General features: G+C 43.0%; 1 protein-coding gene across 1 annotated transcript in view; it reads right to left on the bottom strand.

The window, feature by feature from the left end:
• MALRD1 (MAM and LDL receptor class A domain containing 1) overlaps window positions 1-24,790 on the bottom strand; it is a 478,214-nt gene that overhangs the window by 430,652 nt on the left and 22,772 nt on the right. Inside the window, exons 3-6 of the mRNA XM_037891563.2 lie at window positions 20,294-20,434; window positions 9,676-9,770; window positions 9,434-9,595; window positions 2,885-2,978 (exon numbers count right to left, since the gene is read on the bottom strand). Coding sequence (XP_037747491.1) covers window positions 2,885-2,978; window positions 9,434-9,595; window positions 9,676-9,770; window positions 20,294-20,434 — 492 coding nt within the window. The remainder of the gene's footprint in view (window positions 1-2,884; window positions 2,979-9,433; window positions 9,596-9,675; window positions 9,771-20,293; window positions 20,435-24,790) is intronic.

Here is a 24,790-nt window from a genome sequence, read left to right as displayed (position 1 = left end):
AATTCTGACTCTTTGCTCTTTGGCACCTGAGATGTCATCTCAGGAAGTTGACTTCTTACCTATCATGTGTCTCTAAATTTGGATGTGACAAGAAATGGATCCAGGCTGAGCTCATTTGATGAGCTTTGTACGGCTGCAACGGATCAGTTGCTATGTTATGCTTTGTATATAAGTAAAATAAGTTTAAAACTTATAATTAAAGATATATATTGATTCAAGGGGGGGGGGGAGGATTTTTTGCTTTAAAAGAGCTCTGCTTACAAATAAAGCCAGTAGATTTAGAGAGAGAGATACACATGCTATTTGAGAAATCAGTTAGTGAAGCAAGGACATACTGGCTCATTGGCCACAATGACAAATTATCATTTTTTTTCTCTACATCTGTCCCATTCTCCCATCTCAGCTGCAGTAATCCTCCAAGGAAGGGACAGAGAGAGAAAAATCACATTTCTGCATTGGGAGTTTCACTGACTCCCTGTTTTAAATTTGGTCTTCTAAAAAGCATACTGCAGAAGAGCGGCAGTTCATAGGGCAAGTAGGTCCAAAGCCTGTAATTTGGTTCCCAGCACTCCTCTGCAGCCCTGCTGGGTAACAGTTACTAGTGGGTACTGGCACGTAAATAACTACACCTGGCATCCCACTTTGCTTCTACCTTTCCCAAATGCAGGACATCTGAGGCATAGAAATGCTTATAACACAGCAAGTTTCTTTACCTGAAATTTAATTTTCCTATTTAAATAGAGATGTGTCCTGTGAAATAAATATTAATCTAGCCTTGAATTATTAGGGTCCCAAAGATTTGTATTTGACTCTCAGGATGAAGGTAACATCATCTACAGATGTTCAGCATTTTAAAATATTAATCAGATTGGATACCTACTTTAGATGTCAGTTCTCATTGCCTTCTCAGGGGAGCCTCCTATTTTGGATTCCAGTGCACAAAACTGTTTGCAAAAGCTAAATATACCTGAAACATAAATTCTTCATTCCAGAAGATAACATTGTGATGCTGGCAGACCAGACACCAGCTTATGCCAAGGTCGCCATGTCTCAACTAAACACTGACAATACACAGCTGGAAACTATCTGTCTCGCTTGTGGGTTAATATTGATAAGCTAGGTACTAGAATTATAAGAAAGTGTTCAGTGTTTGGACTCTATCAAATGCTTGCGAGCTGCTCTACGCATTAATCTTACTTGTCATATCTGTATGACATCTGTAATGTAATATTTGAGTGGGCGCAATGTGAGCCTCTGTGACCATGAATCTCCATTCTGGAGAGGGACATTAAATAGTGAGAAGAGCTGTTCTTCTACAGAAAGTGTTATGCCGCTCCTGCAAGAAGAGACCCATTGATACCCAACAGGTTATGGTTGGATCTTACAACTGGAAACTCCCTGCATCTGGACTGAGGAATCATCAACAAAAGGGCTAAAGACTCTTAGTTCTGCTCTCCTCCCCATGTTGCTGCTCTCTATGTTGCTGGATCTCAGAGGGCGGGGTAAGGAGTTTCGTAGGCATAAGCAAGAGATCCCCAGATACTTAACCTGAGTTAACCGTGAAGGACAAATACAGCTTGCTGATTATAGAAGCCTCTATTGCCTTTTAAAACCTAAGTAACTAATTTGTGTGTCTATATCCACTTGCTTTAACCTTGTAAATAACTTTTAGATTTCCTTTTCCTATTTAATAGATCTTCATATAGTGTATTATAGAATTGGCTTATAAGTGTTGGCCTTGATGTGAGATCTAAGGCACAATTGACTTGGGGTAAGTGACTGGTCTTTTGGGAGTAGGAGTTACCTCAATATTGCTGTGATTCTTGGTATACGGGCCATCTATCACAGAGATACACTCAAGACAGACCAGAGTATCCAAGGGGACTGTCTGTGACTCTGTTTAAGGCTGTTAATGTGCCTGATGAGTTTGCACTTGGTGAAGTTGGTTGCTGGAATCTAAGCTTAGAACTCACAACCAGTTTGGGGTTTGTGTCCTGGTTTTTCAACAGTCTGCCCTGAGATTTGTACTCAAACTCTTGTGCCACTACTGGGAGCATCGCAAACATATACCAGCATGGTAAAGTAAACTCAAAGAGCCTCAGATTCTCAGGCCAAGCAGCTTTCAGCACAACTCAGGAGTGGGAAGATGCGAAGCTGATTTTAAGTCACCTTTGCACTCCTGCAATTTTGGATCATCAGTGTGCCAGTACAATCTCCTGCTGTAATTCAGACTAGCCAGTGGTCCAAAAAGGTTATTATTATAGTCAGGGACCTCTGGAAGTACAGACAAGCCCCAGTCATGTCCCTTTTCTCCTGGACAAACTCTGTCTACTGGCCACAGAAAGGGGACTGGCATAGGAAACATTCCACAGGCTCTACACCACCAGAGAATGCCATTATGCTTGGATGATCTCCCCAATGGCTAGCTACATTGACTGAATGGCTGCTTAGAGGCAGCAGAGCAGTGGAAAGTATCCACAGAGCAGATGAGAATCAGTGCCTTAAATCCTTAAAAGGTTGTTTGTTTGAAGTTTTTTTTTTTTTTTAAAGGTCAGCTCCACAGCTTTCCCTCAGCTGGATGAAAACATGAATTCTCAGGCAAAGAACTGTAGGTCTTTCCTGCCCATTGAAGATTTTGTGGTGGTATTTCTGCAGAAAGTTCCTGAGGCATTTATAATATACCAGATTTGTTAAAAGTATTTATTGTCCTTCTTTGTAGTTGTGTTTATGAAATCTGACAGCAGATAGTTTGGAGGAATAAAATATAAGCCACATGAAAATGATTAAGTAGTTGAGAAATCTTTTGAGTACAAAATGGCCACTTTGCGTTTTCTCTTTTGGCTTAAGGGGGAAAGAATTATTTTTGTGGTTAAAGGATTCTTACCGAATGCTGGAAAACATCCTCCACTGAAAGAAATATCATCAATAGCAATGGTGCCATCTGGTCCCCAGGCCTCAAGTGTCCCTTGAATGATAACCTGCATGATGTTTAGCAGCAAGTTAGGAGGAAATGCCATTCATGTTGTCTCACATACATAAAAAGGGGAAAAAAGGATACCTGTATTCTGCAGAATCCCTGGAGTTGTTACATTATGTGAACTAACAGTCTAATCACACAAGAGTATATACTGTAGAGTTTCTACTGGAAATAAAGAAGCCCAGGTCATGCAAAAAAAATTATCTTAGTGGATTAACAGCCTGGCTTTTGATCACTATTGTGGTTTTTGTCGCCATGGATATACACCCTAATCATGCCTTCAGGTCAAAAGCTAAATTGTCTTTAAGCAAAAGGCCCATGCAGACCACAATAAAATGTATTCCTTTCAGAGGAACTAAGTCAATTAGGATCATAGTGGTTAAAAGATAGAAAAAAAGTATGGCATTATCAAGTCCCTCCTTCCACCAGGGCCTGGGGATAGCAAGTGTGCTTTTTTCCCATTTTCGGAGTATACCAGGCAGAGATCTGGAGCAGTGGCAGGACAACTAATGCCATTCCAGGCTGTACACTTTTGTCAATGGAAGGGCTCAGAAGTTATCAGATGTTAATCACTAACACCTCAAAGGAGATATTTTCCCATCAATTATACTGTACCATTGGAGCTATGCACAGATGTCTTGCATTTCTGTTCGTGATTTAGGGCTAGATTGTAATCCAGCCTATATGGCCACCCAGGAACATAAGGGGAATAAGACCACACAAGCACACTTCCCCTGTACAGCCTTCCCTCATCCTGACCTCAGGCCAAGTGGGGAGAGTAGGGCTACATATTCAGTACTCCTTCACCAGAGAGGTCAGCAGGGAGTGGCTGGAGAGAGGTAAGAAATGGGTAGAACCTAGGCGTTGCTGCCTCCCCACCATGAGGGGGCCACTGCAGCTGAATTGAGATTATGGTGTAGGAAAAGAAGTAATTTACTATGGGCAAGAGGCAACAGAAGATTATTTTCCCCCACGGGAACAAGGTGGGAGTGGTGATAAGGAAGGAATTCCAACACTGAATCACAGTTCCCTGGGCTCCTTATGGTGTGGTGATGCTACACCTTGCCCTTACAGAGCTATATCTAAAAGCACAGTCTAGTCTTACTATTAAGTGTTAAACTGATAATACTAAATCAGCAAAACTTCCAGTATTAGTTTTAAAGTTCAGAGACAATTTTATGGACTGCTTGTACAACTTAATAGAAAACACATTAGGCCCCCAAACCCATATTTTGTAATTAATTTATGCCATAGATTATTATATTCTCCACCAGTGAGTGCTACCTGTATTCCATAACATTTGGAGGTAATACCACATAGGATTTCATTGCCGAACCATAGATATGATCATTATATTTATTCCTTGCCTTGCTCCAGGGAAACATTAACTACTGTAATAACAAAACTATAATCACATTCAGTTTTTTTGGCTACATCTGAACTACATAGGCAATATTATATCATGTGTACCCAAATGAGCTGTGTACAACAAAGCTAAATATGCACACGTTCAAAGCTGAATATATAGCTGAATTTGCCAAAACTACATTGAGTTAGCCATGTCGTGTATATCCCAGCCTCTGCAGTACTGTGGAAAGTAGGATAACTAGTGACTATTTTCCCTTATTAATGCTACAGAAAAACTGCAGCTAGCCAAACATGGAGCAGCTGCCTCTTCAGAAATAACAGTGTTGTTCAGAAACAGTGCCATCTTGTGAGTTTATATTAGAGCTGGCCAAAAAGCATTCGGATGGAACAGTTTTCTGTTAGAACATATAGTTTCATCAAAATCTATATATTTCTCAAGAACACATCTATCTTGACAAAATTTTCTATGGGAGAATAACTTTCTCATTTCAGTAATGTCAAGATGTTTCATTTTGATAATATCAAAACATTGTTCCATTTTGTTTTTAATTATATTGAAATAGTTTTAATCTATATAATTGATAACTGACCAATTTTATTTAAATATTCTGATATATTGTGTGTATATATATTATTATATACTATATTATGTTTCAACATTATCAAAAGGCAGAAAATGTTTTAACTGCAATGTTTCATTCTGATTTGTAATGAAAATAAACTTTGAAATGTGAGAATTTTTCATGGAACAGAAATTCTATTTATGACCATCTCTCATGTATACACATATTGTACAAAGAAGTTTAAATATATCAAGTAAAGCTTGGGTGAGTTATGATGTAACTTGGGTGAGTTATGATGTATAATATAATTATAATCATATATTCAATTTTTCCCTTATTTATTTATTATAAGGTTTTAATTATGCCTCCAAAAATGTTATTCAGCTCGGGATCATAACTTGGAAAATAAAACAAACATGTTAGTTTAAAAATTTACAAATAAAATAATAAAACAAAATGTTTGACCATTTCACAATTAGTATTGTGTATGTGGTTGAATTTGACTGGTTATTCAATAGGCTCACTTTTTTAACAATTTAAACCACTGTCCTGATTTTACCCCCTTGACTAATCTGAGTAGAGATGGGCTGAACTTGCGTGATTTGGGTAATACTAGAGCAGTAATGTCTTGTTTTGGTTTTGCAAAATCAGAGGTGGTTTCAGAACCATATTCTACAGAACTACCATATGGGGTACTATTAAATGTTGTACTGCTGCTATCCCCCTTAGAGACCCCCACACATAATTTTGTGACTAATAATAATAATTAATAATAGATGATGATATCGGGCATAAAAACAGTGTGTGTGCGCTCACACACATACAAGGGAATACCCTTAAATGCACCTATTGAGTGCTTTCTAGAGCAGTTGACTCACATGACACTTCATGACTTTTGGGCCATATCCACTAGTACACTCTGACTGTTTTGCATCAGCAAGGCTAAGCAGCCATAAAGCTGTTTTAACCATCTGGCCTAGCTGGGTTTACAGATGCTTTGAGTTGCTGGAGTTGCACAAAATACCTGATGGGAACTGGTTAATCTGGCCCTTATTTTTTAAAGACATGACAGATGCCTTCTCTGGGGAAATAGATTACCTCAGTGGACTCTGATATAGTAAACACTGCATAATTTCAAAGGAAACAGAAGCTCTAGGTATTAAACATATGCATATGAAAGGAAGCTATTGCAAAAAGAAGAAAAACCTTGCTGAGAGTTCAGCTGTCTAAGGAGGTACTCTGTATACTTCCTGGGTAGTTTGATTGCAAGCTTCCTTTCACAGAATCTTTTGAAGAATACTTTTAACACAGTGCAAGATGTTACAAGAGCATCCCCTCCCTGCAGCCTAGCAAGGCAAAAAAGGTTAGCAATAGATCACCAATAGTTATTGTACATCACCATACTTTAATAACAGCCTTGATGATTGGTATAACCAAAGGTTCCCATGGGGTCAAATATGTCCCAGATTCCTATGAATCTTTTAAAGATGTACTGTTTTCATACAGTGAATGGATTATTTTAGATTGATATATATTACTCTGATATGTTTGAACACATTGCTGCATTATAAAGCACATGAATGGAAAAACAACATTACAGCAGTGGTTTATAAATAGCAGCATGGGCAAATTTTTAAGTTTGTGGAATTCTGTACATGTTCAGTTCCTGCATATTTCCTTTCCTTTACCTTCTTGCCACTGTTCTGACACAAAACTTTTCTGCTATTTGCCCAATGTTCGATACTGGCTTGGGACATGCAGGGAACTTGTCTTATTTCTTAATATAAAACTGAGGAAAGGGGAAAAAAAACCACTACTGAAAATGTACTAGTGAAGGGCTTGACACAATTGACCTCAGAGAGAGTAGGTTCAATGCCAATTTTAAATCTTTCTACTTCAAGATTGCCAATTCTGTATTTTTCTCTCTCAAACTTGGCTTGAGTTTCCTACTCCATGAGGAAAATGATAGTGTTAAATGCTTACCTCACACCTTCCACTACTGTTTTGTTTTTTAAAAATGTTATAAAGGTCTTCTTCACAAATGGCAAAAACTGTATCCCCCTCTCAATTCATTTAACTCAATAACATCTGAACTGATTCCCCTCAACATTTGAGCAACAAATATCTACTGTTCCATGAGACCAATCCTGGAAACATTCAGCCCAAAAGGCCGAGGAAATCATTATAATGGAAATGCTTTGTTAAGCTTAGCAGTTGCATTTGCTGCCATAACTATAACAATGAACACATCAGAATACCTCCTTACCAGACCTATTATTGCTAGCTAATCATGTAGTGCCAGTGGCCACCAGCCTGTAGGCACTACAATGGCTAAGATTATGACACGTTCTCTTTTTCTGTGACTGGCAGCTCTGGTTTGTATGGCTGAATCCTCTGCACATGCTGAATCCCAATGAAGTCAATAGTCTTCCTAGGCAGGCAGATTCCTGTCTGTGCAATCAGACTGCAAGAATGGAGCCTAACACACCAAATACAGAAGCAATGACAAGTACAGAACTGAATCACAGGGACAGTATCTACCATCCCAACACTTTTATTCAGAGCAATCTCTGCCTCACCCAAAAAAATGGATGTTATTTAATATGTAAGACTTGCAGCCCAGAGTAACTATGGGGAAAAAACTCTGAAGAAAGAGCTCTGCTAGTCAAAGGATGTGCTGAGTTCATTCTGTGATGGGCAGCTTAAAGTGGTGCAGATCTCAATACATCAGAGCTCCCTATAGTTGGCAATAAGCCGATATGGCTTTTGATTGACTATATCACAATGGTTATTTTTCTACCTTTCATTTTTGCAGAAGTTCAGTGCTCTTGAAAAATGCATTCTTGACAGCCCTGGAGACTGAGATCATCTAAGTATCCACAGGACAGGTTCAGAAAGACATGTGCACTGCAAAATCACACACAAGATTCTGACAATATGCTTCCCCTTGGAACTGGAGGGAACACTTCCAAGGATGAGAGGGTACTTCAGTGCCGGAACTAGCCCATTGGGGGCCCTTAGCAGAAATATTCCCCCCCCCCACACACACACACACAATACTAACAGAGGCAAGTTCTTATAATAAAAAGTGAATGGGGGGGCTTAATTTCTTGGGACCCTAAGCAATTTCTTAGTCTGCTTATGCCTATTGCTGGCTCTGCTGACAGTTCAGTCTCAGTTCCTGTTCAGATCCTTGGCCACTCTGATAAGAGTCCTAAAAGCAGTGACATTTCAACAGTAGTAATGATCTGTTCTATAAGGTGCACACCTGTCCTCCAGGAATTGGACTGTGACTATCAACTCATTTCACAATGACCCCCCCTCCCCCCGAACAGCTATCAGAAGGTTAAAATGTTTGCTAACCAGTCAACCAGTTATGATTACAGAGAAAAGATTCCATATTCAATTAACAATTCCCCTCGCCCCCCCCCCCTTTTTTAAAGTCTCAAAAAAGAAGGATGGGAGATAGAAAAGCAAATGTAAGGCTTGATCTTGATCTCCAGCATGAAGTTGCACACTGTTGGGTATCCAATAATATCAGATAAGCCCAAAAACTCAGAGATGCACTGCACATGTGCCCTGGGGAGTTGTGCCTTAGTAAATTAGAGAGGCACACGGTGCTTTGAAAAATGTAGGACCCAGTGGACAGTAGCCACTTTTACAAGTCAAGAAGTGATGAATGTTCTTCAGCCTAAGGGCAAAGACCTCATCAAATGATATTATGACTGCCATGGACAGTAACAATATATTGCACAATGAGGCATTTGGTCAGAAGTATTACAAGGCAGAGACTTACTGAGCTCTTATAACCAGATGGTCCTTACCTGAAGGGTAAGCATAATAGCCAGATCCTCATGATAACCATGCTAGGAGTAAAATTACCCTGATATTTTTTAAAACAGTATTCTGCAGAACAGTGAGAATACGTTGTGTATGATGTCATTTTGTAGGTATGATGCTATTCCTTACTGTGCTAGTGGTCTGCATAGATTAACGTAGGAAAATGTTGAAACGAATTGAGCAAACTTTTAGAAGGTTACAGCAGTTGAGAACTAGTGAAATCACTGCATAAATATATCTTGTAACAAAGCCACAAAGCTAGACTAAATATTGTAAATATTTAATCACCTAGCAAATCTCTATAGACGTTCACAGCCAATAAATAAACAAAAAAGCTCCAGTCTAGCAAAACAGTTAACTTCTTTGGGGTATGAAAGAATAAACAACTAATCTGAGCTCTGAAACAAGTAACTTTTATGGACAAGTTCCTATTTACAATGTTATAAGAGTGATTGTTCTGTATAAAATATGAGCACATTTTAAATGGATTTCAGTTTTTAGCTTCCACATCACCACAAGATAAGATCAAGCAATAATAAATTATATGGGTCTTGAATAACTAAAATGTGTATCTATCCTTTCTTTGATTCACATTATTTTCCAGATCTAAGATAATTTTTATATTTATCTTCACACAATATACTAATCTCCCCATTATAAATATACATTGTAGCAATTTACAAACCTCAAATTTTTCAGTGCTGTTGATTGTGATCACATTTGCTCTCCATTGGTTTTGTAGCCCTCCTGCTTCTTGCCAGATGTTTTTAAAAGGACCATTAGAATGTGTTTGGAGTCCCACCATCAATATTCCCCTTATTTGACCAATCCAATAGTAAAATGCAATCTAGGACAAAGAAAAGTTCTGATTATTCCAGCAAATCACAATGACAAGAATATAATGAAAGGAAGGTGCAGTCCAAATACCTGGCAATTGTGTTTGCTATCAGTAGGGAGGAAAACTCTGCTCCTTAAAGTTGCAGGAGATGAGGCCACTTCAGAGGACAATAAGAGGAAATAGGCTATTTTTAAAAAGAGCAAGAATAAAATAGAAGGTTTAAGAACCAGTGGTATTCTAACAAATCTATAGAACATACCAGAAAAATTACATTATTTAGTAACTGATTGGAAATAACAGATAAATAATTACATTGAGGAGATTTATCTATAAGAGGACTTTTTCTGGGATATTTTTTGTGGTATAAATTACAAACTATGTTAAAAAATAATCAGATATTCAATATTTTGTATTCTAGTCACTTTTCAATGTGAGGACCCAAGCCTTATTAACTATACACTAAAACCCTGCTCTGAAAACAGAATTAATAACTCCCCCATGGGTTTTTCTATGATGCATATTGCAATAGTATCTGAGTGCTTCATAAACATTAATGAATTTATTTTCACTACACCCCTTTGAGCACAATCCATCTTGTCCATAGAATGAGGCAGGAGTCCTGTGGAAAAAATAGTTGTAATTGAAGACTGTATCATAAGGCATATGCACAGCAGGGCCAAATTAAGGTTGCACAGATAACCTTAATTCCAACATTACCTAACTTTTGAGTGCATGACTTTTACTTTGCAACCGTAATAATGTTCTTTTAGCATGGTTTATTTTTGTGCACAATTTTCTAGGTTTGTAAAAATGCAAACTGAAAAAAATAGAAATTCCATGGACCAGCACTAGTGAGGGTGGAAAACTTTGTCAGTAGTTTTTTTCAAATATTTGTTGACAATAGAGGAAGAGACAGACTCAGGGATATCGGGTTCCTTTCCAGGCTTTGGAAGGGATGGAACTCTAGTGAGTTCAGACTCTTCTGACCATCCCCCATAGTCAGCCCCCCAAGCATGACCCCTTCTTCCCAATCCCCTTCAACCTCTCCCCACATCAGTCTTGTCTCTTCCGCTGGCTCCTCATCACAGTTCCATTCTTCTCATGTAGCCTGTCCTCTTTGCCCAGCCAGTCCATGTTCCCCCCCTCACGGCCCCTCACACAATCTCTCTCCCCCCCTCTGGTCTCCAGTCACCCAACCCCCATTCACCCTCACATCCCTCATCCCCACTGGTTCCTAGTTCCAGTTTCCCTTCAGTGGCTTCTCGTCTAATGTCAGTGTCTCCCCTCCCTTCCTTCCCTCCCCCAGATCCTTGTTCCCATCTCTTTATCCAATCAGTCCCAGCTTTTTCCCCACATCCTGGCTTTTCATCAGATCTGTCTCCCCCCTTCCCCGCCCACCACATCTCCTTCCTCCCCCCACACTGATTCCCAGATCAGACTCCTTGCCCGGCCAGTCCTAGTCTCCCCTCCCTAGTTCCCAATACCCCCCACCTGAATTCCCAGTCCTAATGTCCCCCCTACCCCAGTTCTCATTTTACCTCTCCTCCTTGCCAACAGCCTCCCGTTAGTGGCCGTGTCGTCTCCTCTACCCCCACATCAGGCTCTTGTCCCCTTTGCATTTGAATCAAGTAGCTTCCTCTGCCATACTTTCTGAGCCCAGCAGGGAGCATCCATTGGCAACACAGGAGACATCATCTTTATGCTCTGTTCCCCTGCCTGGCCCAGCCTGCAGGAGCACAGAGCTTCAACTCTAGGGAAAGTTAGAACAGCTTAGATTTATTGATACAATTCAAAATCATTAAGGAAATGGTGCTCAGGAATATGCTTTATATATTGTGACAAAGTTCCTGCTCTACCTTGGTGGGTCTTGTGCTTATTGGTGGATTTGCTCACCTTGGAGCTTCACTGCAGCCCTCAGCTTGGCCGCTGCATAACTGGTATGGGGCCGTAGGAGCTTGTCCATAAGACGCTGGAAGGTGGCAGGTGCCCCATGCAGTCCAAAAGGAAGAACAGTATATTGAAACATACCCTCTGGTGTAGAGAATGCTGTCTTTTCGTTCACATCTTTGGCAAGGGGAAATCTGCCAGTATCCCTTTGTTAAATCAAGGGTGGTCTAAAATCGGGCATTGCCCAGGCGGTCAACTAACTCATCGATACGGGGTATGGGGTATGCATCGAATTTGGATATCTCATTCAGCCAGCGAAAGTCATTACAAAACGTAGTGGTACCATTGGGTTTGGGCACCAACACAATCGGACTTGACCACTGACTGTGGGACTCTTCGATGACTCCCAGCTCCAACATCCTTTTTACCTCTGCCTTGATCTCCTCCCTTTTTGCAGCTGGGACCTGATAGGGCCTTAAAGTTACCTTTGCCCCAGGGTCTGTGATAATGTGGTGATATGCTTCAGTGGTCCGGCCCGGTTTGGTTGAAAACACGTCCTGGTATCGGTTGATCATCTCAGTTACCTCCGTCTTCTGGTTTGGTGTCAGATCAGTGGATATCCTGATCTGCTCCTGCATATTATTTCCCTGGATCGGGGTCTCTTGGGCCACTACCCACGCCTCTCGTTGGTGCCAAGGCTTTAAGAGGTTAATGTGATAAATTTGTTATTGTTTCTGGCGTCCTGGCTGCTGCACCTTGTAGGTTACTTCCCCCACGGGTTCAACCACCTCACAGGGCCCCTGCCATTGGGCCAAAAGCTTGCTTTCTGCCGTGGGTACCAACACCATCACCCGATCCCCTGTTTGGAACTGTTGGACTTTTGCCTGGCGATTGTAATGGGTTCGCTGGGCCTCCTGCGCCTTTTCCAAATGTTCCCATACAATAGGGGTGACCCGGACTATCCGTTCTCGCATCTGCAACACATGGTCAATTATATTTCTTCCCTCATTGGGTTCCTCTTCCCAGATTTCTTTTGCAATATCTAGTATGCCACGGGGGTGGCATCCGTATAATAATTCAAAGGGGGAAAACCGAGTTGAAGCCTGAGGTACCTCCCAGATTGCAAACATAAGGTAGGGTAGTAGGGTGTCCCAATCCTTCCCGTCTCGACTTACCACTTTCCTTATCATTGCCTTGAGGGTTCGGTTAAACCTTTCTACCAGCCCATCGGTCTGCGGATGATAGACTGAAGTTCTCAGGGTATGTATATGGAGCAGTGTACAGAGGTCCTTCATTAGCTTCGACATAAATGGGGTACCTTGGTCTGTTAATATCTCCTTTGGTAGCGCCACTTAGGCAAAGATCCCCACCAACTCTTTAGCTATTGTTTTAGAGGCCATGTTCTGCAGAGGGACGGCTTCTGGGTAGCGAGTAGCATAATCCAGAACGACCAGTATATATCGGTGGCCCCAGGCTGTCTTCTCCAGGGGTCCCACTAGATCCATGGCTATTCGCTCGAAGGGGACCTCTATGATGGGAAGGGGTACTAAAGGTGCCCTCAAGTGGGGACGGAGACTGTGCAGCTGACACTCCGGGCAGGACGCACAGTGCCTCCGCACTTCTTCATGTACTCCGGGCCAGAAGAATCGTCACAGGACCCGTGCCAGGGTCTTCTCTATCCCCAAATGCCCCCCAAAAAGGTGACTATGGGCCAGACTTAATACAGCATTCTGGTGTTTTTGAGGTACTAGGATCTGCTGTACCTTCTGCCCCTGTACTGGTGCAACCCTGTATAAGAGATTGTTCTTCATTACGAAGTAAGGTCCTGGTCCCTGGGTTTTCCCTTCCATGGGGACCCCATCTATTTCGGTCACCTCCTTCCTAATGTTGTCGTACCTTGGGTCTTCAGCCTGGTCCCATCCAAAATTTCCTCTCCCGGGGCTAATCTGCCCGAGATCCAGAGGACCAGTCTCTGTTGCCTCTACTGGTTCAGAGGCGTTAGGGTGTGGGTCAGACTCGGGTGCTTCTCCCTCCTGGGTGGCCTCCTTTTCAGCTGCTCGGGTCCGCCTACCTACAAGAGTGACCCTCTGGCTTTGGGCCAGTATTCGGTTTCCCAAGGCCTTAGCTGCCCTTCTTTCCCTTTTCGTCTTTCTATGCTATCTGGGAGTGGAGAACAAATCTGGGGATATTTCAGAGCAGGTTGGGGGTTGACAGTCTACTGTGGATGCTTCACTACTTTCAGGGCTTCCCCCTTTCTCCAATTCCCCTACCGGGAGGAAGTCTCCAAACCCTGGGAAGTCCCTCCCTAGGAGCACTGGGTATGGGAGTTTAGGGACTACACCTGCTGCTACCTCAGTAGTGGTCCCCTGAATCTCGATTTTTACTGGGATGGTGGGGTAATAACCAACTGTCCCATGGACGCATGTTATCCCCATATGCTTAGCCCACAGCAGCTGACTACGCTTCACTTGCTTCCCTGAGACAAGCATGATAGCACTCCCTGAATCAACCAGTGCTGTGGTCTCTACCCCATTTAGCTTCACCAGTCTAGTGTACATATGTGGGGTTAGTGAGACCCCCACAAGGTGGATTAGGGAGCATGAGTCTGCCCAGTTCCCCAGGTTACACTGCATAGGCTCCTCAGCATTAGGACACTGTGCAGCTATGTGTCCCCACTCCCCGCAGGCGTAACATCTGTATGGAGCCCTAGGCATTCCCCCGTCTCTTGGTTTGGGTAGTCTAACGTCATGAACCTCTTCCCTCTCAGTGCTCCGACTCTTTGTGGCTTCTGGTGGGCCTTCAGCCCCTCTCTTTTTCCACCTGGGTTCTCCTGGTGGCCCAGTCACCTGAGCTCTACGGCTTGGTGCTGCTAGTTTAACCCGGGGTGCTTCTTCCTTAACTGGTCGGGTCAGCTCCCTCGCCGTCCTTTGTCTTTCTACCAGCGCGACAACCTCGTCGTAGGTGGAGGGTTCATTCTGGCTTACCCAGGCACGAAGGTCTGGCGGTAGTCCTCTCCTGTACCGGTTGATGACCAGAACCTCTAGTATCTCCTCTGGACTCCGGGACTCAGTTCGTAACCACTTTCGTGCAAGATGGATAAGGTCATATAATTGGGACCGTGAGGTTTTGTTTTCCTGGTACCTCCACTCATGATATCGCTGGACCCACACTGCGGTCGTTACCCCAGATCTGGCCAGGATCTCTGCTTTCAGCTGGGGGTAGTCTGCCGCAGCCTCTTCAGGCAAATCAGCAAATCATAGTAGGCCTTCTGGACCTCCCCACACAGGAATGGAGCGAGGATGCCAGACCACTGTTCTTGGGGCCAAGCCTCCCGCAGGGCTGTCCTCTCAAAGGCCAGGAGGTATACCTCTACATCAGCCTCCCATGTCATTTTCTGCAGCCAATTGCTGGCCTGCATGATCTGCGTCCTATCATGGCCGTGGTTCAGCTCTGTAAGGGCCTTTACCTGGTTTACCAGTTCCCACAACATAGCCCGGTCTTGAGCAGCCTGGTCCATCAGCAGGTGATTAGTCTCTTGCTGCAGCCGCCCTGCCTCCTGTTGGGCGGCTGTCTGGACACGAGTAGCCTCCTGCTGGGCAGCCGTGGCTTGTATCAGTGCCTGCACTACCTCCTCCATTGTGGTGAAAAAAATAAAAATAGACCCTCTTCCTTTTTTTTTTTCTTCCTTCCAAACACCCTCCTTCTTCCGCTGCGCTGTGGACACCAGATCCCACTTCCGACATCAGTTGTGACAAAGTTCCTGCTCTATCTTGGTGGGTCTTGCACTTATTGGCGGATTTGCTTGCCTTGGAGCTTCACAGCAGCCCTCAGCTTGGCCATTTTTTCTGAATTCACAGTCCAGATTGACTCCTCGTGTGTCTGACCAGGAGTTGGGAGGATTTGAGGGGGAACCCGGGCCCACCCTCTACTCCGGGTTCCAGCCCAGGGCCCTGTAGAATGCAGCTGTCTAGAGTGCCTCCTGGAACAGCTGTGTGACAGCCACAACTCCCTGGGCTACTTCCTCATGGCCTCCTCCCAACACCTTCTTTATCCTCACCATAGGACCTTCCTCCCGGTGTCTGATAATGCTTGTACACCTCAGTCCTCCAACAGTCCGCGTTCTCACTCTCAGCTCCTAGTGACTCTTGCTCCCAGCTCCTCACATGCACACCACAAACTGAAGTGAGCTCCTTTTTAAAACCCAGGTGCCCTGATTAGCCTGCCTTAATTGATTCTAGCAGCTTCTTAATTGGCTACAGGTGTTCTAATCAGCCTGTCTTAATTGTCTCCAGAAGGTTCCTGATTGTTCTGAAACCTTCCCTGTTACCTTACTCAGGGAAAAGGGACCTACTTAGCCTGGGGCTAATATATCTGCCTTCTATTACTCTCCTATAGACATCTGGCCCGACCTTGTCACAATATATATATTAAGCATATTCCTAGATATAGATATATATAAATCAAGAGGATGCTCTGTGTTTGCGCTCCAGTGCAACATTTGCTAAAATGGTAGTTTAATATGGTCCCAACTAGAACTACACAGGCACTGGCCTTATTGGAGGCAGTGTGGAGGTTGCATCATCCTGTTGGTGCTCCCAAAGTAATTGGCCTCATCACAAATACAATATTTTCAGAAGAACAAGCTCCTTGAAAGGTGACAACATGTGCTTCTCCCAATGCAGGGCCAGCTCTACTGGCTGGTAGAGGGCAGTGACCCTGTTTTTGATCCACCCTTGATACTCCAAAGCAGATGGTGTATCAAGTGTAGCAGGTGGAGCTAGATTCATGGAGTTCTTGCTCTTCCTGAACGTGAGGATTGCAGTTATACTAAATCCTGCATATGGACACAAGGAAGGAGCAAGGGAAATCTCATCCATCTTCTTTTCCCCTCCTTTTTTTCCTCAAACTCATACAAGGCCAGTGAAATTGTGGTCCTCTATCTTTAACTGTTGTGTGTGCACGGTGGGATGGACAGGAGGGGTAGAGAGTGAGGGGAGGCTCCATCACTAGGAGAAACCATGTGGACTTCAGTGTGAACTTTTAAATAAAAATAATGATGTCCCCACAGAAGCAAAACACATTAAATAAATACAATATGAGATTTATTTCTTATCCCTAGATATGTATCAACTGCATTAAACCACCATTCAGATTTAGCATCCCTCCATATAACTGGGAATTCACTAATTAAGAGGATCCAGGACCGGAATAACATCTTAAATCAATTCTAAGGTACATATCATAATTGGGAGTCCCCAAATGGTATGTTAAATTTTGTGAGTGAATAGGAATGTAAAGTTAGATCTCGGAAAAATATTTATTGTCAGCTGTGAGGCAGTTCCTCTTTAAAAGCTGAGCATATCCCCAGTAAAGTCTGCTCTGCCCAAGTCATCATCTGACTTAAGAATTATTCTTCTGTGTCTCTGCTGCCTACAGGTTATAGCCACACAAGCGAGCAAAACATTACATAGTGCACTGTCATGGATATGTATTGGGAAATTTAAACGGTATCTGCCTACAAGCTTTGGGCTTAAATGTGCTTGACCCCTGTGCATGAGGAGATGGTCAAGAAGCACCCTAGGAGGTAGGGAGAAAGGTGCAGTCATAGTCCTTGCACTCACCTGAACACAGGGACAACTAAAGTCTTACCAATACTGCAGAAGAGACAGACACAGAGGGGGGAAGAACTATGGTCTGGCCCCACTCTCTTGCCCAGTGGAGCTCTTCCCTCAGCCTGTCAAGGGACATAGGAATGGTCATATTCTCCTTGTATTCCAAGCATCTTTGTGCCTGCCAGGGCTTCCACGGAGCTCCAGCTGGAGGGGTCCATTTCCTCCCCACAGTGAGCTGTGACTTGATGATGCAATTGAGCCCTAAGCCTGATCCTAGTCAACTCTACCAGACTCTCATTTTAATGAGCTTTTAAAGTCAGTGAGTAAAAACAGAGCTGTATCTGAATATACTGTATCTAAAATAACAGACAAGATCAGGTCTCACCTTCCAGACCATTTGACAGTGTTTAATTACAGTTTAAGGAGATATTTTAAAAGTACATTAAAAATACAAGAATAAGGTAAAGTAAAAGGGTCTTGGTACGTATGTATACCTGGAGCATAAAATATTGTCATTACTTTACTATTAACAAAGTTTCACAGAGTAGTGACAGCCAGGAAGAGATAAAGCTAATGCTAAGTGGGTCCTAGTAAATGATTATGTAAATCTTCATAGGAATAAACACTTCCCGGTGAACTTGGATTTTATGCTACTATCAATTATGACGGCAAGAATTGTTCCCTCTCAGAGTGCACCCTGGGATTCATTTCTCATCATACAAATGCTTTTTCCAGTGTCCATGCAGGTACCAGAGTAAAACAAATTGCGAAGTAAACACAGGTTAAACACAGGGTGGGAAAGGCCACACGCCTGAAAAGTAACTGTAACTGTAAGCAGATAAACATTCAAAACCCCGAGACAATCAGAACCAATATCTACAGAAAATGAAAGACTACAATTTGGTCTCTCTCCTTAGATTAGCAACTGAAACAGGAATGAGAGGGCCAGATTCTACTACCATTTTTGCCCATGCAACTTATACAGCAGATTGTCTGGGTTGTAACGCAATCTGTATGCTCAGGATGCAGTTATTCAAGTTGTCCACCTTTTGTTACTAAGAATTTCAACTGATGGATCCTATTGAATCTTCAGCTGGTTCTGAATGTCTAGACAGATCAGAAATCCTTTTTTCTTGCAGCTTGGCAAGGTCATTGTAATTGTCTCTTAGATGTAGGCCCCACCACAGTTACCCAGGCTTCTGCCCTGTCCAGATAGGATTGCTATAGTGCTGTCCATGAGGCTTACACTTTAAGACCCCTTGGAAACTTCACTTATTGCAGAATTTTGCTTCCTGCCTAGAACATACTATATTTCTACTCCATATGCTATGGTGTCTTCCAATTCATTTCTGGTTTTTTTTTCTCTCTATTTTTGATAAATGCTATGTAAGAGCTAAGATTTATTTGTTATTGTTACAAATATAAAACACTTCATGATTTGGGTCCTTGAAATAAAACCAGGTCTATCAACATGGTGCTTGACATTAGCTCAAGTGTTTGAGTCAACAGCTACACAACCCAATACTTATGCAAAGAGGACCTATTTTCAAAAATGCCGAGTTCCTACTGCTTCCTTTGAAAATCAAGCCAGCCGTTCTTACTCATGTGCTATACAGTTCCACTGAAGCTAATGGTACTGCGCACATGATAAAGAGTTTCTGGACTGAGTCCTGGCTTTGTAGTGACTTAGTGGAGGACCTTGTACTATGGAATTTGAGCTTGTTGAAAAGTGGTAAAGATTTTTCATGAAAAAGTTAGAAAATTTCTAAATAATTTTCATTCTGCAGGTTTCAGAAAAGAAGATGTTTCATTTATTCACCTCTGCATCACCAGTTCAAATATAGCCTATGGCAGTAGTGCCCATATGTAGCATTGTTATTATTTTCTGAAAACTATTTTGGCCTATGAGAAATGAGTTGGTGGTATTGGTTGGTTTGTAATGGCACAGCTCTCCACATCCCACCACAAGTGATATCTCCAAAAATTAGAACTTTCCAAAGTTCTCCGTCACCACTGCAGTGTACACATACCCCAATATCCTTCCTTAACATTGGTTTCAGACATGTTTTAAATACTATACGAATGTCACCCCTTTTGGCCTGAGTGGTTAACCAATATTCAAGGCCTTGCACACTGTCTCCATTAGGAAGATAAACTGATGATAGAATCATGTATTTCTTTGGTGCAATCCTGTTTTTTTAAAATAAAGACTACACTGAATACAGCAGGATCAAAACACAGGATGCAGTTTCCAAGCCTGCCTTTTCAGCCAGCAGTCCACACAAGAAGCTGTCTCTCCTGGTGTTCCGTCAGGGCTTCACTACAAGTGCTTCTTTCGCTGTCTTCTGCTTTTTTGCTACTCTCTCTGCTCACTTTCTGGTTGCTTCTGACACAAAGGCATCGAGTAATCCTCAGGCCCTACATCTGCATTCAGTCTATCCAGGGAGCAGCAATTTCCATTGTTTCAGCTATCACTAAACAAAGGGAATTTCATTGTTCCCTCATTTATCCTGAGTGAAAGGTGGCTAGCACTCATCAGCTCCAGGTAGGTTTGTGATTGCCAATAGATAGATCAGTGGTTTTCAACCTTTTTTATTTGCGGACCCCTAAAAAAATTAATATGGAGGTGCGGACCCCTTTGTAAATCTTACCCATTGTCTGTGGACTGCCCAAGGGTCTGCAGAGCACAGGCTGAAAAACACTGTTGTATGGCAACGACAACCTTTCATGTCCCCAACCTTTCGTGGACCCCTTACACATAGACTGTGGACCCCCAGGGGTTTGTGGACCACAGGTTCATCAAGATAGAGATCAAAGAATGCTTACTAGGAGCCACCCAGTACCCAGCACAGTAGTATGAATATCTGAAGAATAGGCTCACACTTTCAGAAAATGCATGCAATTGTGATTATTGCACATCAAGTGACTAATTATATAACTAATTGCTCATTTGAAAGGGCCAAATAGGCCTACACTTTTGCCCATGATAGACCTAATATTTCAGAAACAATGTGATTATAAATAGACAACTAAACATCCCTGGACACAAAAGATTCTACCCCACACAACATAATTGCAAGCCTGTTGTTATTGTTGTTCAATGCAATTAATCCAACATGACATGAGTATTTGTAAGTTGGTGAAATAAAACAGGTGGGAGTTCATAAAGACATGGTTATTCCTTTTTTAAAATATAAGAGACCCTTACCAGTTTTATTCCCATTGTGGTCAGAATGTGGAGATCCCATGGTGGTCAGGCCATTTCTCCTAGTCCATCCAGTCTGTAAGTCCCCATCATGCATCATATTGCACAGGTCAGTTTCAAAGTCACATGTTTCATAGGAGGAACCTAATCAAAGAGGACTGTTTTCAGAAACTGTATGCCGTAAAGGTTTGACTCATTGAGCAAATATAAAATGCAACCATACCCAGAGAAATAGATACAAATGAAATTACAAATTGTTAGTTATTACTAAGGCTGCGATTTAGTCATGGAGGTCATGGGAGTCACTGATTCCATGACTTTACCGGACCTCTGTGACTTCTTCGGCTTCACTTGTCAGTGGCTGAAGCTGGGGCTACAGCTGGGTCTGCCCTGCAGCTGGCGCTCCCGCCGGGCCCTGCACCCTTACCCCATGGTGGAGGCTGCAGCCACGGCAGTGTGCTTTTGCCCCATGGCTTGTACGATTATTTTTAGTAAAAGTCATGGACAGGTCACCAGCTCGTTTATTCCCTTGACCTGTCTGTGACTTTTACTAAAAATAACCATAACAAAATCTTAGTCTTAGTTATTACTTATAAAGCACCCAGAAATAGCTTAAATTACTAAAAAGACTTTCTAAACTGTAGACCAGACACAATGAGTAATAGCAATAAACAATGCAGTGGGAATAACAGGGAGGGGAGAATGAGGGTTGCAAAAAAAGTCAATGTCTATCTCCTGGAGGATCTCATGTCCTGTTTTACTACTGCAGATATAATACAGGCCCTTTCCCCACCACATATAAGGTCCCATATAGATGCATTTTCACCATCTCTACAAATGTACAGGAAACTGTGCAGGCTAGCAAAATACTTTGTATGCATAAAAATTGTTCTTAAGAGATACTGCAAACATCATCAAGTTACCATTTACTTCAAATGCTTCAATATGCACTATTATTCATGTCAGCACTGGGCTTTCTCGTGCAGTAATTAAGATTAAACATTAGGAAATAACCATTTAACACAAATATTTTTATCTCCATTGTCTTTCATATCATTGTATTGAACCCTGGATTTTTATTACATTTATTAGGAAAGTATAAACCCATATCCAGAAATCTCCAAGGGCCTAATCCTGCAAGTTACTGAATCCTTACTTGGGGGTGTCATCTCATCAATGGATGGATAGGGCACTCAGCACTTTCCAGGTGACATTTAGCACCTTTCATGAATGGACATTAAATTAGTGCTAATGCTCAATTCACTAGTTGGGGTGCCAGTTTGATGGAGCCAGGAGCACCAGAGACACCCGCAGGGGTGGAAGAAGATCTCAACCAGGAGCAGATAGGACAGTGCTCCATGCAGTCCCCCTACTTCTCCCTCCTATTCTCTTTCACCATGTGTTCAGGAGGAAGGGGCTGTTTCTTTCTCTTTCCGCCTTCCTCCCTCCCCCCTTTCCTGCTGCCCAGCATGGGGAACAGGAGAGACATTGTATACTTCTTTCAGACACCAGAGCATGCCCCACCCATCACTACTGCCATTGGGCAGTGGGGTGCTAGTGGGGTTTGGTGATTGGACAAGCAGAAGGTGGAGGTGATTACTGCTACTTATCGCTGGGCAAGTAGCCATTTTTCAGGCATTTTTTCAACAGCAGCCAGCATGGCTGCATAATGAGAGAAGCAGAGCAGCAACTCTGGGGTCACTGCCAGAGCAGAAGATATGTACCTGGCAGCTTAGGGGAACCTCAGAGCAACCCAGTTCCTCTAAGCAGCCCCAGCAGTGCCCTCTCAGAAGTTTTGAGGAAGGTGGCTGCCAAGGCTAGCCCTGGAGCTCTAACTCATATTACGGCTGCCAAAGAACTTCTAGCTTCAGGACCTAGTCTCTGTGAATTGGGACCAGAAGCTCCAGAGGATGCAGAGAGAGGGGAACAAGAGCAGCCACTGAAAGGAAGAACCTGTGCCCAAGGGAGAAACAGCCTGCTGAACCCCATGCTTTGGTGAGGGCTTCTGAGGCAGCCTTACACTCTGCTTCAACTGGTGAGGCTCTGGGGGAGGTGGAGGCAGTTCTAGCCTCTCTGCAGTGAGGGACCCCATTTGGTGATAATGCCTCTGGGAATTATGGATGGTAATCCCTCCTTATAGACAGTTTGGAACACAGGGGCCATTGGTGAGATGTTACTGCTGGGACCCCATGGCCCCGTACCCACTGCTGGCGTGGCTGGGGCTGTCTCTGGCACAGTATGGGAGCCCATCCCAGGTTTAGAAGGGGAGAGTCTTGTTCTCCAGTCCTCCCCACTTCAGTACCAACAGGATTCCCAATTGCTATTGATCCTGCTGCCTATGGGGTATGCTGTCCCTCCTTCAATCCTGCACTGAACATAAGGATGTGTGAAGAAGGAACTCTGATAGCAAAAAAATCGTATTAAGCCAGACTTCAGACTGCTGCCTGTGCACCCTTCTGACTTTAGTTTGTTAGGGTTTCAACTCACGGGGCAATTTTACTTGAACAAAATTATACCTCCTGCGCAGCCTTTGAAAAGCTTAGTTCTGCATTAGAATCAGCACTGGTCAAGGAATCCGGACTTAGAGAAGTCACCCATTATCTTGGTGATTTTCTTTTTGTAGGAAGAACAGAAACAGACACTGTCTGGGAGCACCATCAGCAAGGAAAAACACGAAAGGCCCCGATGCCCATTTGGAATTGGATACCGCAGTGGGTATTTCTCATCACCCTTTTGAAAAATTGGCAGAATCGTGAGAATTATTATCCATAATTCTGGCAACCAAGAAAGCATGCCTCTGACAGCTGCAGGTTATCACTGGCCATCTAAATTTTGCATGCAGGGTTATGGCTCATGGAAGTAATTTTAATGTACACTAGCTGCAGCCACAATTGGTATTACTAGGCCTCATCACTATATTTGGCTGACCAAGGAAACGAGAGAGGACCTAAAGGTTTGGGATATGTTTTTGTCAGAATACAATAGGGTATCATTTTGGCACGCAGAGTGATTGCTGGATGTGGACTTGCAGGTCCACTTAGATACGGATGGTGGCATGAGCTTCCGAGTGTATGTCTGTCATGATATTGGTCTCCTATAGTATGCCGTTGGGGTGTGATGGGGCCCTGTACTCCCCTAGCCTGAAGTCCTCAGAGTCAGGATGATCCAGTTGTGGAAGACTCAGTCCTCTGGCTGAGTCCTGTGGGAGTCAACCCCTTCTGGGATATCAAAGGCCCACAAAAAGGAAAAAAGAAAAACAACAAACTGACAGGCTTCCCTTCCTTCAAGGGGCCTCTCACAGGCTGCAGTCTAGCTCAATGGCCAAACAATAGTTAGAGCCACTAACAATAGTACCAGAGTAATTGTTCAGAGTCAGCCAACCTTCCCTTCAGATTTGTTGTGATTGTGTGAGCAATCCCTATTCTCAGCCACAGTATCCTCCAGGAGCTGAGGATGTGAAAGTGTGTGGTCCACTCAGGGCTGCTGCTAAGTCAGCTGAGCTTCCTCCGGCCCTGCCATATCTTGTAGGTGTGGTGAAGCAGAGCTGCTTGAGCTTCCAGTGGTTCATTAACCCTCACCTAACCAGTACAGGGTTTGTATACTCTGTTACAACTTCCAAGGGAAATGATGTGCTCAGAGGTGGCTGGATCATCCAGAGAATCACCAAGGACATCATATTTGTGGGGTTTTTCTCTATCCTAATGTCCATCTCTATTTGGGGTAACAGATTCCATGATAAGTGAGTTCATTTCTAGAGTGAAAACATAGATTCCAAGATCAGAAGGGACCATTATGATCATCTAGCCTGACCTGTCCTTGGTATTAATAATGCCATGATCGATGCTCTGTCTTGCTTTCAGATTTTGGGAATTAGCAACACAGGCTGAAAGGACACAATAGCAATGCCTCATACCATGTGCAACCTTGATTACTGATCGCGTTCAGAGTAGCATGATACTCCATTGCCACATGGACATTCCAAATTTACAAAGCAGGATTTTCAGAGTTTATGGATTTCAGCAAGTGCCAGGCCTATCTCACGTATGGCCCATCCCATAAAGGGATTCCCCAATCTTTGCACTGGGTGTGTAGTTTGCAGATTACTAGAAAGTTGGCCATGTTCAAGGGGACCATGGGCAGACTGCAGAAAACCAATTATTATTCAGACAAAAAGAGATTTAATCCTTACATTCCGCAAGTTTGCAATAGCGTCAGTAAAGCAGTACCATTTACAGCAGCCTTCCTGGTGGTCTTTTTGAGGACTTTCAGTGTGGAGGAAATAGTTTCTGGTTCAAAGAGCAATGAGTCTAGCAAAGTGTTGCCACAGGAAACTTGCAATGGGATCAAGGAAAAGTCATCTTGACATTGTCAATTAAAAGCAGATCAGTTTTGTCATGGTACCAAAATTGTGCTGAATGAGAGTGGTGAAAAGGTTACTTGCCCCATGAAGGTATTAAAAGCAGTCATGAGCCATTGTTTGTCCATCTTCACTCATTGATA

This window comes from Chelonia mydas, chromosome 2, assembly GCF_015237465.2.
Source record: "Chelonia mydas isolate rCheMyd1 chromosome 2, rCheMyd1.pri.v2, whole genome shotgun sequence".
NCBI classification, from domain to species: Eukaryota; Metazoa; Chordata; order Testudines; family Cheloniidae; genus Chelonia; species Chelonia mydas.
This window is presented reverse-complemented; position numbering and strand designations above follow the sequence as displayed.